Source organism: Pinus tabuliformis, chromosome 8, assembly GCF_031772625.1.
Source record: "Pinus tabuliformis cultivar Carrire ecotype Pingquan chromosome 8, CPIR1, whole genome shotgun sequence".
Lineage (NCBI taxonomy): Eukaryota > Viridiplantae > Streptophyta > Pinopsida > Pinales > Pinaceae > Pinus > Pinus tabuliformis.
Window position 1 is genome coordinate 1,186,509,760 of NC_142294.1, and position 17,185 is coordinate 1,186,526,944.

The following is a 17,185-nucleotide window of genomic DNA, read 5'->3' on the forward strand; positions in this document are numbered from 1 at the left end:
TTAGAGAGATTGTCATCATGGGGTGATAAGAAATTTAATATTCCAAGAAGAGGAGGTAGTAGTAGACTCTAAATAAATTAGCAATGCAACAACATAAATGTTTGCAACAAATTTAGAGAGATCCACCTTGTTGAATAATGCACACACCACATAGATAATGAATTTCCGCACTTTATATCTTACGGCATTTTTTTTGCAACATCTGGTGCAAATGCTAGTTTAAAAACAATTCAACGCATTCGATTCTTGTGGAAATGCTGGATAATGAAACTTTATCTTGTAAAAACATTTATAACAATCAATCAATTATAATTAAATTTTTAAAATAAACGAGGAATTTATTGTTAAATTATCATTCGCGATACATCATCCAAAGACCACATACTGTCAAAAGTACTGAACGGAGACCACAACAAAGATGAGTGGATAGAGGAGAATCTCGGAGTCTAGTACTGAACGGAGACCACAACAAAGATGAGTGGATAGAGGAGAATCTCGGAGCCTAATCCTGTAGCTGACGACAAACAGACAAACAGCTTTACTACAGATGTTGTACTTTGACGTTCACATGGAAATATTCTATTTGGGGCTTTTACAGTGATCTGACGAGGAGGAATGCATGAAGTCGGATATGCGTTTCAACATGAGGGGCGCATTCTCAGAGTTTGGATTGAAGAGATGAAACACGTGGTCTTCGCCTTCTGTCATAACCAAATCGGCATCTTTGCCCGCCTTCTTTAGCGCTTCGTAATACAGAGTACCCCGATCTCTCACAAGATCCTTCTCTGCCACGAATACAAGCATTCGTCCATACACCAGAGTCGACAGAGCCGGAGAACGGGCTCCAACTGGGTTGCAAAAAGGGTGGTCTTTGTCCGCCCCTGCGGGGAGGGAGATGCTCCATACTAGATCCGTCAACTTATTAAAACGCTCCACCGCTGCCTCTGACCCTAATTCGCGGTCAATTCGTTCTTCTCCGCTGAAGGCGGGGTGAACCAGAATGGCCCCTTGTAAACACAGGTTACCCCAATTCCTTGTACTGGCACGAATGCCCAGCTGGTGCACGATATTACCTCCAGCGCTGTCACCTGCTACGAACACGTTACTGAAATCTGCGTGGCAAGCGAGCCAAGGATTGATGGGTTCCCCCTCTGCTGCCTCCGCTTGGCCGGCGAGCCATTCGAGCACATCGAAACAATCGTCATAAGCCGCAGGGAGGCGATGCTCCGGCGCTCTTCGGTAATCCACGGATACGCAAATCACCTTGGTCTCTTTAGCCACCTTATTAAGATAGGTGTGATAAAATGGAGATGCAGCGGATTCGATGCAGAAACCTCCTCCGTGAACATAAACAAGCACGGGCACTTTTTCTTTTTCATCCGTAACTTCGAGGCGGGGGAGGTAGAGACGAACGAAGACGCCTGTTTCAGGATTGATCACCACGTCCTTGGATGCTACTCCATCCTCGAATTCATCAACGATCTGTGAAGAAGGGGGAACCGTACCATGGTCGACCAAGCGTTTGCTACTCCATCCTCGAATTCATCAACGATCTGTGAAGAAGGGGGAACCGTACCATGGTCGACCAAGCGTTTAACTGTCCCGTCTTCGTAGACTCTCACCATACCGGGAACCTCAAGTACAACAGATAAGGAAGACGGCGACGATTCCATAGGCACGGCGTGGCTTCTGGTATGCAACTGAACTGAGACGAGGCCAGAGCAAGCACATAGTCACAAACCCCAGTGGCAGATTGCATTTAAAACCGCCTATACCCCATAATTTCCAAGTTAAAATGTCCAGTAACTCGGTTAGTTTACAGTAATGCGCCATTATTTCAAAGGCATTAGATAAGAAAGCGTCGCTATATGGAAAAAGCATTTCCACTATATAAGAGTAAAGTTTCCAGCTGGCTTCGCTGCGTGGAAAAAGCAGCACTACAAGATGGGAAGTAAGTGCTGAAATAATAAGGAATTGTCAAATTGCTCGACAAAAATATTTTTTATTTTAAATATATAATTGAATATATATAATAATAAATTTTTAATTTAAATATATATAGTATTAAGAAGTTTAATGGTTTAAAACAAAAAGTTATAAATTCGAATTGAAAAATAAGTTAAATGGATTTTTATAATACAACTTCAAAAAAATACCTCATCCCATGCATTGTTAACAAAAATTTTAAAAATAAGCTATTATTATAACTCCCCACAATATTATAATATTATCTAATTTGCATTTTCATCTAACTAGCATTTGCACCTGATGTTGCAAAGGAAACGCCATAAGGCATAGAGTGTGGAAGAATAGGGACATGTGAATGGGCATTGTTGAAAGCAAGGGTGGATGATAAAGAGTTGCAATTGAAATTGTTAGTTATGTGTATGTTGAATATAGATATTTTATAAATAATAGTGTGTAGAAGAATAGTGACATGTGAATGGACATTGTTGAACGCAAGGGTGGATGATATTGAGTTACACTTGAAACTATTAGTGATGTGTGTTTTGAATATGGATAAGTAATAGTAGTGTGTGGAAGAATAGCAACATGCCGAAAATAAGGTCACTGCAGAAGAAACAAATTCCTGGTACACGTGAATTCACCCTGGCAAGCAATCCATTCAAACCTTCTATGCTGAGTTTTCTCCGTGCTAAATATTTATACTTTCCTGCCTTCCATAGTTCCAAGAGAGCATTATGGTCAGAAAAATTGCTGCAATGAGGAAGGGACACCAACCTCCTTGTGGTACCTTATTCAATACAGATGATAGATAAATGCCTTCAGAGATAGCAAAAAATAGAGTGAAGGGTAGTATAAGCAAAATATTTTGTGTAAACGATGTCCCGTGCACTATTTGTCATAGATTATCCTTCTAATATTCTCACCAGTGAAGGAAACAAGTTTTTCCATGCCCCAAAAGTCAATAAAAACAACATATTATCAATACAACAATGCAAAGGTTTCTATCTTCCTGTATTTTACATCACAACTGAGCATCAAGGGCTGGAACTTCCAAAGGAGCGTGATCAATTCTTCTTAAAATTCGCCACAACCAAAACAACACCATCAAGACCAGTAACAATATAAGCAAGAAAAATAAAATATCTAACCATATATATGCTATTATTCTCCGCTGGTAATCCATAAGTGGTGACGTTTCAAGAGCTGATGCGAATTCAAGCAGAAGGCTAGCCAATGTTGTCAATTTGCTGTAAAACATTTGGTAGACAAACTTTGAATCTCAAATTCACCAAACAATGAGCAGTATTAAATAGCTCTAATTATCTCCATATAGCCCAGCTCACATATCCACTATCAAAATTGAAGTAAATTGAAAACGCTGTCAAAGCTTTTATCTCTTTCAAAACATAATTTAAAAACACATTGTGATATCTTGTCCATCTTTTACCTATCTAATGATAACCTAAAAATCACAAAACTTTGGTATTCTTCTTCTACAATGCCAAGATTTCAAATCATGATTCATACGTAGATAATCTACCATAAATTCCATAAATTTAAAAATGAATGCATATTTAAAACATGGTAAATGCTTAGAATTTTCATTATATATTGAATATCAGTACATTATGATATGAAATAAGGCAACATTTTTCATCCCTGTGGTGGAAAATAAGATCGAGGGAAGCAGCTAAGAGCCATGGACTGTTTTATGATTGAGAATGTTGTTGTAATCAATGCTTGACTGGCTACAATGGCTGCTAAAGTGGCAACAATGAACATTAACCAATACATAGGCTATAGTATTGCTTTGTAAAATGTAGAGCCTATGTCCCCTGGGTTTTCTATCAAATAAGTCACTTGTCTTGTATATGTGATAAGCAGAGATGGGTAAACCAACACACAGAAAGCAAGCTGCAATGAAAAACCCAAATTTCTCATTATGGTACTAAAACTTGAGGATGAAGCACGCAGGTATGAGGAAATACTAATAATTATGTCCTTGACATATAGCTTGGACCTGGATTAATTTCCTGTTGAAATGGCCCAAGTCTGCAAACATGGCCTCGACACCTGGATCCAGTCAGAACAAAGCACTGATGTTAGTGTTTCTATTTGTATATCTTTAACATAAATAATTGGGATGAAGTTACGAATTTTGTTTGAGAAAATCATTGGTATGGATTTATCAATTGAGTTAGAAAACAGTTCCAAGTATACTATATGATAAAATGAGACACATATCATCATGCGAATAATCAATAACTGTTATACATAAGACTACCCCTGCAAGCATCACCCATCCTTATTAGTGATATTCATGAAAGTAATAGTATATATAATATGGGTTGAATGCCTTGAATGCTCTAGGATAATATTTCACAATATTATACTGTCCTATCATGATGTTGGTCACGAACCAGGCAATCATTATGGGTGAGAACATGAAGCTAACTTTACTTGTACCGAGTACTTACACTCTAGATGAAACACCAATGTATTCAAAATGCTTCTGAGTAGTCTAGGTGAAATTCATAGCACTCAGTGCCATTCATTTCGATACAAAGACAAAACATGATTTCCAAATATGAAAATCTGAATAATGAGGAACTGGTTATCAGAAATTATGTAGCTTGCCTAACATCCCATGGCATAAATATCCAACTGTGGATCCTCTTTCCAACAACTTAATTAGTCTTCTCACTTTTGGATTTGGGTACAGCCTTGTATGGTATCTTGATTGCAGATTCCCCGAATATTTAGGGGAGCAGTTAAATATTTGACAGCATTTTTTTATGTCGATTGCAGATTCCCCAAATATTTGGAGGTGCAGTTAAATTTTCGACTAAGTGTTTTATCTGGATTGCAGATTCCCCAAATATTTAATAATCTGGCGGACATAAAAACCGTGAAATTTTTAATCGTGCCCATATCCTTGTCCATCCAATTGCCAAATATTTTGAAAATCGGAAATCAGATAAGCTCCAGGATATGGTCGTGGATGCTATTTTCCAGGCATTACATGGATACAACAAGAAGTCTTTACACCGACTGGCGGGCTGAAATGAATGGCAGATAGAGAAGATAACGTTTGATCATCTTGAAGGGGTAATGCAGAAAATATTCTGTTGACTTAGCCTGAGGATATTCACACTGATAGAGATACGTACGATTTGACATAATCTTTAAATGTTCAAATGAGTCATGAAAATAACTGAATCATTTTAAATAAGAATTATCATTGTCTTTAATGAACTGTCCATATATATCAAAACATTTCGAGGCCTATTAGAAGTGCACTCGAGATATATATATATATGTATAGACACACTGTTTTCTTTTTAATTGAAGTGAGGTTGGGTGTATTTCCATAACAATGTCTTCCCTGACGAAGTCCATGCAATTTGTGGTTAATTTATTCACTACCCATGTAATTATATCTCTGATTATCACCTCACTTCAGCTAAATTGCAAGGCAGCACCTGCAAATGCCAGAGTGGAGTCCTTTCCAGGATATCATGGCAATATTAGTTATGAGATATATGCTAGGTAAGTGCCATATCTATCCAAGGTAAAGTATATTTATTCATGAATAAAGTCCATGTTCAAATGTAACAATAATTGAAAGTAACAAATTCAAAGTGCCAGATTTTTCACTGGAAAGAATATTTATTCATTAACACAGTCATGTTCAAAAATAGCATGCATGAATTTACTCATGTTTGTAAATAAACAATTAGCTATGTATTTATGCAAAGATTAAGAACATAACCAAAGAGTTCATAGCTTGTAGAATGCATGCTTATGTGACAAAGAAAGACAGAAAAACATAAAAGATATACAGATATCTAATTGTTATGCACAGACTGTGAATATGTTTGAATAGAGTTTAATTTCTATGGATCCTTAATAAATTTGGTGACAATTGAAGCTAAAAAATATTAAAGTCAAAATTGTTGCATGGAGAGTTCAAAATATGTAAAAGACTAGGAGCGAAAATTGTTATATGGAGTGCTTAAAGATGTGATTCTACCACTCTTATATTCTATTGGATGACCAATTAACTGCATGAAAGGCTTTGTGTTTTCTTCATATTCATGCAGGTATGTGACAATTAGTGAGGCCAATGGAAGAGAACTTTTCTACTATTTTGTGAAGTCAGAAAGTAATCCAGCAAATGATCCACTTCTTCTTTGGCTTGAGGGAGGTCCTGGTTGCACCGGTTTCACTGGATTTGTCTATGAGATTGGTCAGCTATGGGAATTCTTGCTCTTATTGTTTGTTTCAATGCTCAAAGTTGCTATTTACTGAATGAATTTTGATCTTGTACATATTAATTTTTCAAATTGTGTAATCTGGCCATGGGAACGGCTTGTTCAAATGGCTAACTGTAAGCTCACTTTTACCCATGTTGTTGGAATTGGCACCCAAAACTGAGTCAACTGCTGTTATAATTAGGCTTATGCAATACTAAGATATCATTGTAAACCAAAGAATAACGGAAATCAAATAAATTATGGATTTCATACTCTTGAAACATTACCTATTCATTGTTCAGCATTGATCGTGAAAAGATAATGCACTTGCCAGACTTGCAAGGCTAGGCAGGGTGGGAGGCTATTTTGATGGAATCCTTGTGTAGAGAAAAACAGAACATAATAGTGATTTTTAGAAATTTGTAAAATAAAATGATAGAGATCTTCTAATATTTATCCCAAATTTTTTCTCCTATTGCAGGTCCAATGAGTTTTGATCTCAGTAACAATTCTGGGAGTTTTCCACGCTCATCCCCAATTCACACTCTTGGACTAAGGTTGGCGTTCAAGGCTCCTGCCTCTGCCACTATGGTTACAATGAAATGTTTTCCATTAGGGCACCAAATTTTTTTCCCTCTTTCAAACATTCGTCAAGTGAGCATACTAGATTATGTCACTAATAAAGCATCTCTGTTATCAACTTTTATGTTCTGTTGCTTTCATCACTTTGGAATTTGCCATTATTAAATTGTTTCTCATCCAACTTGGACTTAACTTGGATGCCACTGAATGTATAAATTTTTGTTGTAATGGATTAACCTTGAATGGTTTTGCACATGTAGGTCTCCAACATTCTTTTTGTTGATTCTCCAGTTGGGACTGGTTTTTCTTACTCCAATACAGCTACAGATTACAAGACTGGATATTTTAAGGCTGCTTCAGATATACATACTTTCCTCATAAAGGTTTTCAGTTCTATCACGCTACAAAAAATTAGTTTACAAGTGTATAGATTTTTGTGAATCTCAGTACAGTTTATAATCTTGAATGTAGTGGTTTGAAGCATTCCCCGAGTTTCTATCTAATCCATTTTATGTCGGAGGGGAATCTTATTGTGGTATTAATATTCCAATGGTGGTACAGGAAATAGTAAATGGTAAAGCACACACGACCCATGTTTTGTTATTCAGTTGACTTCTTGGATTCTCTGTTTTTGGAATAGGCTGGAATTTCTTTGTGGCAGCAGGAGTCCTATAAGTTGATTTGAGGTTGCATTTCAGGAAAACATATGTTCTAGATGTTGTATTTTTCTTAATACAATTTGTTTTATGATTGATACTTTGATGCTTGACCGTTGCAACCTCTCTTTCTTGGCTATGACAGGAAATGAAGCAGGTATTAAACCAACCTTGAACATTAAGGTCAAAACTCTTTGCTAATAATTGAAATTCATAGCTTTCTTCATTCAGGCCTCTCCAAAATATGTTGGTGACTATGAACATCGTTATGTTTGTTAGGAATTTTACTAGATGGTCTCATGGTCTAACTTCTTGCATGGCTAGTTTTTCAGGGTTATCTGGTTGGAAATGGGATGGCAGATGAAGTATTTGACAACTCAGAGGTGCCTTTTGCAGATGGAAAGGGACTTATTTCTGACGAATTATACCAGGTGTGTACCCTGCAACGTTAAAATAAGAGACCATGAAATCATAGGCACACCATGCTGTCTGCATAATGCAACTTGAAATTTCCAATAAAAAGATTAAAAACATTTCATCTTGTCTCTGAATAAAACGAAGAATGAATGAAGAAAAGTTACCGAATAGTTTCCAAAGGACCCACTGCAGTTTTAGCCATGGCCCCGGACAAAGCTCCACTGGTAAACTCTCTAAATGATCTGCCTTTGAATAAAGTCTGCATGCATATCAAGATTAATAGGTGAGAGAAATTGGGATTCCCATATCAATATAAAGAGACAGAGCAGTCGGAGGGTTAGCATTTTCTTCAAGTCCATGCAATTTGTGGTTAATTTATTCACTACCCATGTAATTATATCTCTGATTATCACCTCACTTCAGCTGAATTGCAAGGCAGCACCTGCAAATGCCAGAGTGGAGTCCTTTCCAGGATATCATGGCAATATTAGTTATGAGATATATGCTGGGTAAGTGCCATATCTATGCAAGGTAAAGTATATTTATTCATGAATAAAGTCCATGTTCAAATGTAACAATAATTGAAAGTAACAAATTCAAAGTGCCAGATTTTTCACTGGCAAGAATATTTATTCATTAACACAGTCATGTTCAGAAATAGCATGCATGAATTTGCTCTTGTTTGTAAATAAAAAATTAGCTGTGTATTTTTGCAAAGATTAAGAACATAACCAAAGAGTTCATAGCTTGTAGAATGTTCATAGGTTGTAGAATGCATGCTTATATGACAAAGAAAGACAGAAAAACATAAAAGATATACATATATCTAATTGTTATGCACAGACTGTGAATATGTTTGAACAAAGTTTAATTTCTATGGATACTTAATAAATTTGGTGACAATTGAAGCTAAAAAATATTAAAGTCAAAATTGTTGCATGGAGAGTTCAAAATATGTAAAAGACTAGGAGCGAAAATTGTTATATGGAGTGCTTAAAGATGTGATTCTACCACTCTTATATTCTATTGGATGACCAATTAATTGCATGAAAGTCTTTGTGTTTTCTTCATATTCATGCAGGTATGTGACAGTTAGTGAGGCCAATGGAAGAGAACTTTTCTACTATTTTGTGAAGTCAGACTCCCCACAATATTATAATATTATCCAACTTGCATTTTAATCTAAATATGGTCAAATTCCCCTCCACTATAAATATTTGAAACATAAATATTTTAACAAATGTCCAAAATCCCACTCCAACATTTTTTAAGTGAGATTTCTTATGTCAATTTGATTTAAAACTCTTTTCTATATGTCCTTCATATCCAAGGGTCACTAAAAGATCTTTCACTAATTATTTTGTGTGTGTGGCATGACATTATCAAATCCATCTTTCACTAATTAAAACATAGTTGTTTTTTATTAATATATTTGAATCATTTTTATATGGATGTGTTAGGGGTGTATCTTTGAAAATTTCTACGTCTGGCTGAATCTTAAGTTGCATAAGAAGCATTGTCTTCAAAATTATTAATACTAACCAATTTAAAAGCTATAATAAAGGGAAACCAAATTTAAAATCATTCCAATAATCGTAACCAATTACAAATTCTTCTATCTTTAAAATATATATATTTATATGTAAAAGCTCAAAAGATTTTATTTTTTTCAATGTCAAATATGGGTGGGGATTATTTACAAATGGATTCCAAATATCAAAATTCTACATCACGGGATTTTGGAAATTTAAACACTAATGAGATTACTTGCTTTTATATTCATTATATACCATATTTTGAAAGTGCGGTCGCCTTTTTTGTATTGGCCTACCAAGGTTGACCTAAATTCCCGGTAAGCTTTTAGGGATTTGATAGAACACCGACATATATAAGAAGTAAACTGGGTTGGGCGATTGGGAATTTTTTGGAGAATTTTCGAATTGTTGTCACACAAGTTTTCTCATGTGCTTCTCATTCGTGCTTGTCCAGGCACTGGCCTTCATAAATATGTATTGGGATGAATAGTTTCTAGGTGTTGTTGCTCCAACATATGAAAGGATGAGAACGACTTATCCAATCTTTCTTTCACGATTCATGGTTAAGAACCCAATCCAACAACAAACTATGAAGTAGCACATGTAGCATTTGAATCAAGAATATTGATAAATTTACAATGGCATCGGTTATAATTTTAGAATACCAAACTTTGGTTGGGAAATTAAGTGGAAAATGTTGTTAGTGTGGGAGATAGTGAATGACACATTAAAAGAAAACCAAAACCATCAGGCAACACAAAATCAAGAAATTGAATATGTGTTGCTCTAAGATAAGGGTGTGTATTATTAACCATAACTGACAGCAAGGTTGCCTTGGTATGTAGACACCTCCAATATCCAACTCTTTCACACCCCAATTATGATAATAGTGTCTTCCTCATAGGGGTGGTATTTGATTTATGAAGCAACACCATGGATGAATTCTCACATGCTCTGTGTTGTGTGAATAGTTGATAACATACCCCAATTATGATAATGGTGTCTTCCTCATAGGGGCAGTATTTGGTTTATGAAGCAACACCATGGATGACTTCTCACATGCTCTGTGTTGTGTGAATAGTTGATAACACACCCTAATTATGATAATGGTGTCTTCCTCATAGGGGTGGTATTTGGTTTATGAAGAAACACCATGGATGACTTCTCACATGCTATGTGTTGTGTGAATAGTTGATAACACACCCAAATTATGATAATGGTGTCTTCCTCATAGGGGTAGTATTTGGTTTATGAAGCAACACCACAGATGACTTCTCACATGTTATGTGTTGTGTGAATAGTTGATAAAAGGGAGGAATGTTGGAAATGGTGTTGAATATTTTATTGTGAGAAAAATTATTTTTGTTAAATTTTATATGGTAAAATTAAGGGAGTCAAGTTTTTTTTTTAATATAATTATATTAATTAAGATTTTTCTAGTAAAAGGGAAAATTGTTAAATACAAGGTTATTTACTTAGTGTGATTTAACTAATATTTTATAAGAGCATGAATGATAAACTAATTATAAGAGTTGTGACAAAGGAAAACTTGTACAAACGGCTACCAGAGGCCCATGAAGTTTCCATTAACATAGATAATGATTCAAAAAGTCTTTTGAAATGGTCTCAAGGCATCATTGCTTCAAGAAAGAGTGATCTCTTGTAGAGGGCTTGGATCACCAATTTCTTATTTTAATGGGTATGTATGAGTGTTGCACTCATGGAAAGCACACCAAAGCACCTTTTTGCAAGGATAACTCACTAATAACAAACTAACAATTACATTTGTTTACTTGGATGCATGTGAACCAATGAAATATCAATTTTACAATAGTATGAAGTATTTTTTTTTTTCATTAATGACTTTCCAAGAGATGTTTTCATTCATTCATTCTCATTTTAGCCCTGACAGTTAGCTCAATTGGTCAAGGTCTCATTGCTAAAGCATCTTGTCATTTGGAGGTCACGGGTTCAATTCTCCTTAATGCCCTCAAGGTTAGGCTCAGATTAGTTTGGCCCAGGGGCATGGTCACTTCGGGTAGACCTACCTTGATTTTCCGCAAAATATATATATGTATATATATATATATATATATATATATATATATATATATATATATATATATATATATATATATATATATATATATATATATATATATATATATAATGGAGGAGATTATTCCTTCAAGAATTTTGAAAAAAATTACATTGTAAGAAAGAGAAAAATAATTCAATTTTAGTATAGATATCTTGATACATGTTTTAGAGTATGTGTAATGCTCCATCCCACCCTATGTAGTCTTGAGGTTGAATGGGGTGTGTTACTTTTAATTAACTTGACCTCCATGATCTCACCATGGAAATGGTGTTACAATTTTTTTCCTTTTCCAATGTTAGCATAATTAACTTTGGACATCACCATCATCTTCGGTTCTTCAAGATCTTTCTAGTGATAGAAATTTTAACGTAATCCGACACTTGGATCAAACGTTATGCTCATTTAAAGTTATTCATTTTCCGCAAAATATATATATGTATATGTATATATATATATATATATATATATATATATATATATATATATATATATATATATATATATATATATATATATATATATATATTAATGGAGGAGATTATTCCTTCAAGAATTTTGAAAAAAATACATTGTAAGAAAGAGAAAAATAATTCAATTTTAGTATAGATATCTTGATACATGTTTTAGAGTATGTGTAATGCTCCATCCCACCCTATGTAGTCTTGAGGTTGAATGGGGTGTGTTACTTTTAATTAACTTGACCTCCATGATCTCACCATGGAAATGGTGTTACAATTTTTTTCCTTTTCCAATGTTAGCATAATTAACTTTGGACATCACCATCATCTTCGGTTCTTCAAGATCTTTCTAGTGATAGAAATTTTAACGTAATCCGACACTTGGATCGAACGTTATGCTCATTTAAAGTTATTCATTCCAACCCCGCCACATAAGCAAGAACCTGCCATATGGCACCCACATGTCACCCATGTGACACCCACATGGAAGCTACATGGTTCCACTAGCCGCACCCAGGCGATTCCACCTCATTCCTCGCACCAAATCGTGGCCATGGTTACATCCACGTGGCACCTACCACATCATGTTGCCCAAGGGCCCCATGAAATCACCCTTACCTTGCAAACCAACATTTACCGTTATAAGAAATCTAAGTAAACCCTTCAGCACTCACCCACTAACTCATCATAAATTGATCACTAGTGTTTATACTAACAACACACATTAAATGTGGCCCCCTGCCTTCAAACAGTTAACAAAGCGGGGGTATGCTATTTGTCCCTTCTGCCACTAAATGATGAATGACTCTCCTCTAGAAAACTCTTCCATGTCTCCACTTGACTGTAGCAAAAATCTATATAAATTGTAGGCCCTTGCCTTTTATCAGATACCGGTGGGGGGGTCTGCAATTGTCAAGTGACTATCAATTGGCTGACAAAATTTTTCCCATTATGTTCCCTCCATTAGTTTGTGACTTCCCCACTCTAGTGAACTTAAACTATGACCTCGTGGCACGGAAACATTTCCCACATCAAGTGATGGGAACAAAACTTTGTCTTGTGGTTCCCTTCAATTTCACCTTGGTTGAAAAGATACACATGAAATCTCTTAGGGGACCCATGCTCAATGGTGAGGTGGCTTCTAGCCACATTAACTTCCCATCGACACCACATAGTGCCCCAACACCTAATGGAACCACCAATCATCTCCATATGTCATCAAGTGACATGTAATTCCTACTGTCATGTGTCACTTTGAAAATAGTCACTTGGCCTTCCAAATGAGTCATTCCATTATGTCACATTTTACACTAGCAGCAAACCATGTTATCAACCTTGGCATGCCTTGAGTACATGACATCGATGTCCCTTTTGGCATCTCCCACCTTGGCTCAAGTCCCTGGGACGAATCATGTCTGGAAATTTGAGAAAATCCCCACTTCATCTGATCTAAAATTAAAAATTGAATATTTTTTGTAAAATTTTGCAAGCTAGTTTATGCCATGTGGGAAATGGATCGAAATTGAAAAGGCACATAAACTTAATAAAATTAGTTAAGTTTTTCATATTTTAACAATGAAAAATAGACAACATACAACATCACAAAACAATAATTTGATGATGGAGTTCACCCCTCTTGGGCTACATCTCTGTGTCCAGCTTCCAATGTTTGAGCTTTGTATTATATGCTTAAAATGACAATTACATCAATGTATAATGCTCAAATTACAAAAATAACACTTCCATTGTGTACAAAACACCCAAAAACCCCAGTGTAGGCTCTTTTTGGGCTCAAAAAGGCTGAAAAATGGCTAAGTTAGGCCTCCTTCATTTCCCTGCTAATTGTCCTACAAAATTGACCCTCTATCAAAATTGGCAACAAATTCGTCCTTTGGCAGCCTTGCATAGCGATAAACTAGCACAGGTTCAATGATAAATCTGCCAATAAATGTGCAAATTATCAAGTCATTAAGCATGCCAATAGCGTCACGCTCTAGTTCCTCCACCCCTTAGTTCAGTCATATGGTATATAATATGACCGGGATGTGCACCAAAGGCCATGTGCCCGCCCACCCTCTACTTCAGGTCACATTATCTTTATATGATCGTGGGATGGGGCGCAAGCTGAGTGCCATGTGTCCCACCCCTCCCCTGATAAAAGTCAAAGGTTACATGATATTTATGTAGAAAATCTGTTATAGGTTACCCGATAATGCAATATAAATTAAAGCAGAATACTATAACCTACTTCTACTATCAATTTGCGGAAGCTTAAATATCGAGCTGGTCAATATAACTAGAAGAAGAAGAATCAATGACACAATACACATGAAAATACTTTGGGGAAAACCTCAGCTAAAATCCCCACACTATTGTATTATCATACATGGTGGAAATACATAGGAATTATACAAAGCCTTAGCTCTCACATCTAGCCAGCTCGTAGTACAATCCTCACAGATGCTCACAGGAAATCTTAGCTTCTCTCAAGCCTTCCTCTCTACCCTCCAAGCTCCTATTTCCTTGCTCTGTTCCTTGTGGATGATTAGCATGTTACCAAGTGGAAAACCAATCCTTCAAATCTACGCAATCTTCAAGGATGAATCCTTTACTGCATGCATGAGTTTTCTCCATGAGAAAACATATGCAACTGATAGTACATTGTCCTTGAACATTAAACTCAACTGGGTATTTCTCAGAATAGACATGCGTGAGCTTCTGATGAGGGAATCTTTAGTTAACTAGAGTAGCACTAGTTGAGTGCATTAATGCATCAACTGACTGTTAACTATCTATTAGTTCCTCAAACAGTTGGGAACTAATTTAACTGGGCTTAACTCAGTAAACTGAGTTAACTAATTATAACTCAAATATAACTCAATCTTATCTCCTTAATTTAAGGGATAACTCTTACATGACTTCAGAAAGACTTCTAACTTGAATTTCTCCAACTAATTAATTTAAAATAAATTAATTAATTATTTCCAAGTAGTTGTTAAGACTAAATTCGATTTTAATTCACAATTTAATTCAAGGTCAAATTAAATTGGAATATTCTTGTTGCCGTATTTCAAAACTCCCTCTCAACAAGAAAGGGATTATCTGTCACCCCAATCCTGTCTCTATGGAACTTGAATTTACACTTTGACAATGCCTTTGTCAAAATGTGAGCATCTTGCTCCTCTGTCGAAATATATTGTAGCAACATGATCCTCTCAACATGTCAAAAGCCACGGGCAACAAATCTTGCCTTATGCTTGCTTCACCTTGTAAAGCCAATGGGAACTCACAACTGACTTGTTCTCTAGTCTCGGAACCACGTCCCAAACACTATTACAAACAATGGAGTCATACGCCTCCACCATAGCATCAACCCAAATCAGTTGTTTCACTACTTCCTCAAAGGAAGATGGCTCAGTCTCAACAAATCCCCCAGCAAGGGCCATGTATCCAGTGTACCTCTCAGGTGACCTCCTTTGTCTATGCTGAGAAGATGGTGCTCCCACATTCTCTCTCGCATCCTCCAACAATCTGTCAGCTTCTTTTGTGCGCTTCCGTCCATCTCTGGAAGACTCTGCTTGAGTGGATGTCTCCACTCCTGGAACCTCTGCATGCGACTACTCCGCATCAGTCTGAGGCTCCTCCTCCTTAGGAACCAATAGTTCCTCCACAGCCTGTAGTTGGAGTTCCCTCACATGGCCTTCTACTCAGCAAATTTGAGATCTCTGTGAACCACTTTCCTCCAACTGGTAGGCAAGTACATCCGATAGTTGTGAGGTATATCAGTGTACCCCACAAATATCCCCAAATCTATTGTCGGCTCAAGCTTCTTCCGTGCATCCTTTGTCACATTGCAATATATCGATGAGCCAAATATCCTGAAGTGACCCACATCTGGTCTCTTACGGAAGAAAGCTTCCTTTGGTGTCATCATCCCAAGTATGCGATGTGGGCTTCTATTATGCAAATAGATCGCTGTGTTGCATGCCTCAACCCACAAGTGAAGTGCTAGGCCTTGGTCATGCAGCATTTCCCATGCTACCCCTATAATAGTTCTGTTCTTCCTCTCTTCCACCCCATTCTATTGTGGGTTATGAGGTGTCGTCAACTCTCATTTAATTCCTTCCGCTGCATAGAACTCCTTAAACTCTTGAGAGACATATTCTCCACTGTTGTTGCTTCTCAAGGCCTTGATCTTCTTCCTTGACTCTTTCTTGACCAAATCTTTGAACTCACAAAACTTTGTGAAAGTTTGGTCCTTCTTCTGCATGAAATAAATCCAGCATTTACGAGACTATTCATCAATGAAAATCACATAACACCTTTGCTTCACTTTGGATGTCGTCAAGAATGGTCCACACAAATTAGTATGAACTCACTCTAATATAGCCTCTGTTCAACTGTCTCGATCATGAAAGGAATACTTGGTGTGCTTTTCGAAGGTACAACCTTTGCATGTGTCAACTGGCTCAAGTTTACCTTTGGGAAGTCCTGTAGATATCTGCTGCATTATCTTCAAAGCCCCATGATGCAAATGGCCCAACTTCCTGTGCCATAACTTGCCAATATCTTAGCTTTGCACCAATTCTGCTTTTGTACTCAATGCTGCACAATCATCTACCTCTAGTTTATAGAGATTCTTCACTCGAATCCCTAACCTCTTGGTCTGAGCCGTGCCTATGTTTCTTAGGAACGCCTTTCCTTTACTGAAGACAACATTGTAGCCTTTGTCCTCCAACATCGCGACCAATATCAAGTTCTTCTTCTGTCCAGGCACATACATCACATATGTCAAAGTGAGAGGAGCTCCATGCTCCCTCTTAAAAGCAACCGTGTCCACTCTTGAAATGCTATACCTTCCATCGTCACCCATCTCTATGAGCATTATGAGGTATTTCTCCTCCAAGGCATTGAATAAATTTTTATCACCAGTTACATGGAATGAGGCTCCACTGTCAAGATACCAGACACAACCCATCATCAATGACACCGTGCATATGATGAGGGTAAAGTCCATTTCGAACTGAGAGGCTAATGCCTCACCTTCCGATCCTTCGGAGGATCCCTTTTTGGACTTCTTCGATGGGAGATTAGTTGCATAATGTACCATCTTGTGACAATTAAAGCATCTTACTTTAGACATGTCACCCTTCCTCCCTTCCTGAGAACAATTCAATTTGAAATGGGAAGCCTTCCCCTTTCCTTTCCTTGC

The 17,185-nt window shown here is 36.7% G+C and overlaps 2 protein-coding genes across 2 annotated transcripts; one reads left to right on the forward strand and one right to left on the reverse strand.

The window, feature by feature from the left end:
• Positions 1 to 312: 312 nt before the first annotated feature.
• Positions 313 to 1,804, reverse strand: LOC149239588 (putative carboxylesterase 13). Its single transcript, XM_089373462.1, has 2 exons — positions 1,530 to 1,804; positions 313 to 1,482 (listed from the first exon to the last, which is right to left on the reverse strand). Exons 1-2 carry the CDS (start codon positions 1,671 to 1,673, stop codon positions 580 to 582), a joined length of 1,047 nt encoding a protein of 348 aa, XP_089229588.1. The 5' UTR covers positions 1,674 to 1,804; the 3' UTR covers positions 313 to 579.
• Positions 1,805 to 5,344: 3,540 nt separating this feature from the next.
• On the forward strand, positions 5,345 to 9,060 carry LOC149239589 (serine carboxypeptidase 1-like). Its single transcript, XM_089369911.1, has 8 exons — positions 5,345 to 5,517; positions 6,072 to 6,217; positions 6,706 to 6,815; positions 7,067 to 7,189; positions 7,278 to 7,361; positions 7,795 to 7,893; positions 8,303 to 8,388; positions 8,961 to 9,060. Exons 1-8 carry the CDS (start codon positions 5,345 to 5,347, stop codon positions 9,058 to 9,060), a joined length of 921 nt encoding a protein of 306 aa, XP_089226037.1.
• Positions 9,061 to 17,185: the final 8,125 nt, after the last annotated feature.

Bases quoted from the DNA above. Each gene is read 5' to 3' on its own strand.
- LOC149239588 (XM_089373462.1), bottom strand. From the start codon at position 1,673: ATGGAATCGTCGCCGTCTTCCTTATCTGTTGTACTTGAGGTTCCCGGT. The intron at 1,483-1,529 runs GTAGCAAACGCT...CCTTCTTCACAG, and splicing joins TTGATGAATTCGAGGATGGA to ATCGTTGATGAATTCGAGGA.
- LOC149239589 (XM_089369911.1), top strand. From the start codon at position 5,345: ATGTCTTCCCTGACGAAGTCCATGCAATTTGTGGTTAATTTATTCACT. The intron at 6,816-7,066 runs GTTACAATGAAA...TTGCACATGTAG, and splicing joins CTCCTGCCTCTGCCACTATG to GTCTCCAACATTCTTTTTGT. The intron at 7,190-7,277 runs GTTTTCAGTTCT...TCTTGAATGTAG, and splicing joins TACATACTTTCCTCATAAAG to TGGTTTGAAGCATTCCCCGA.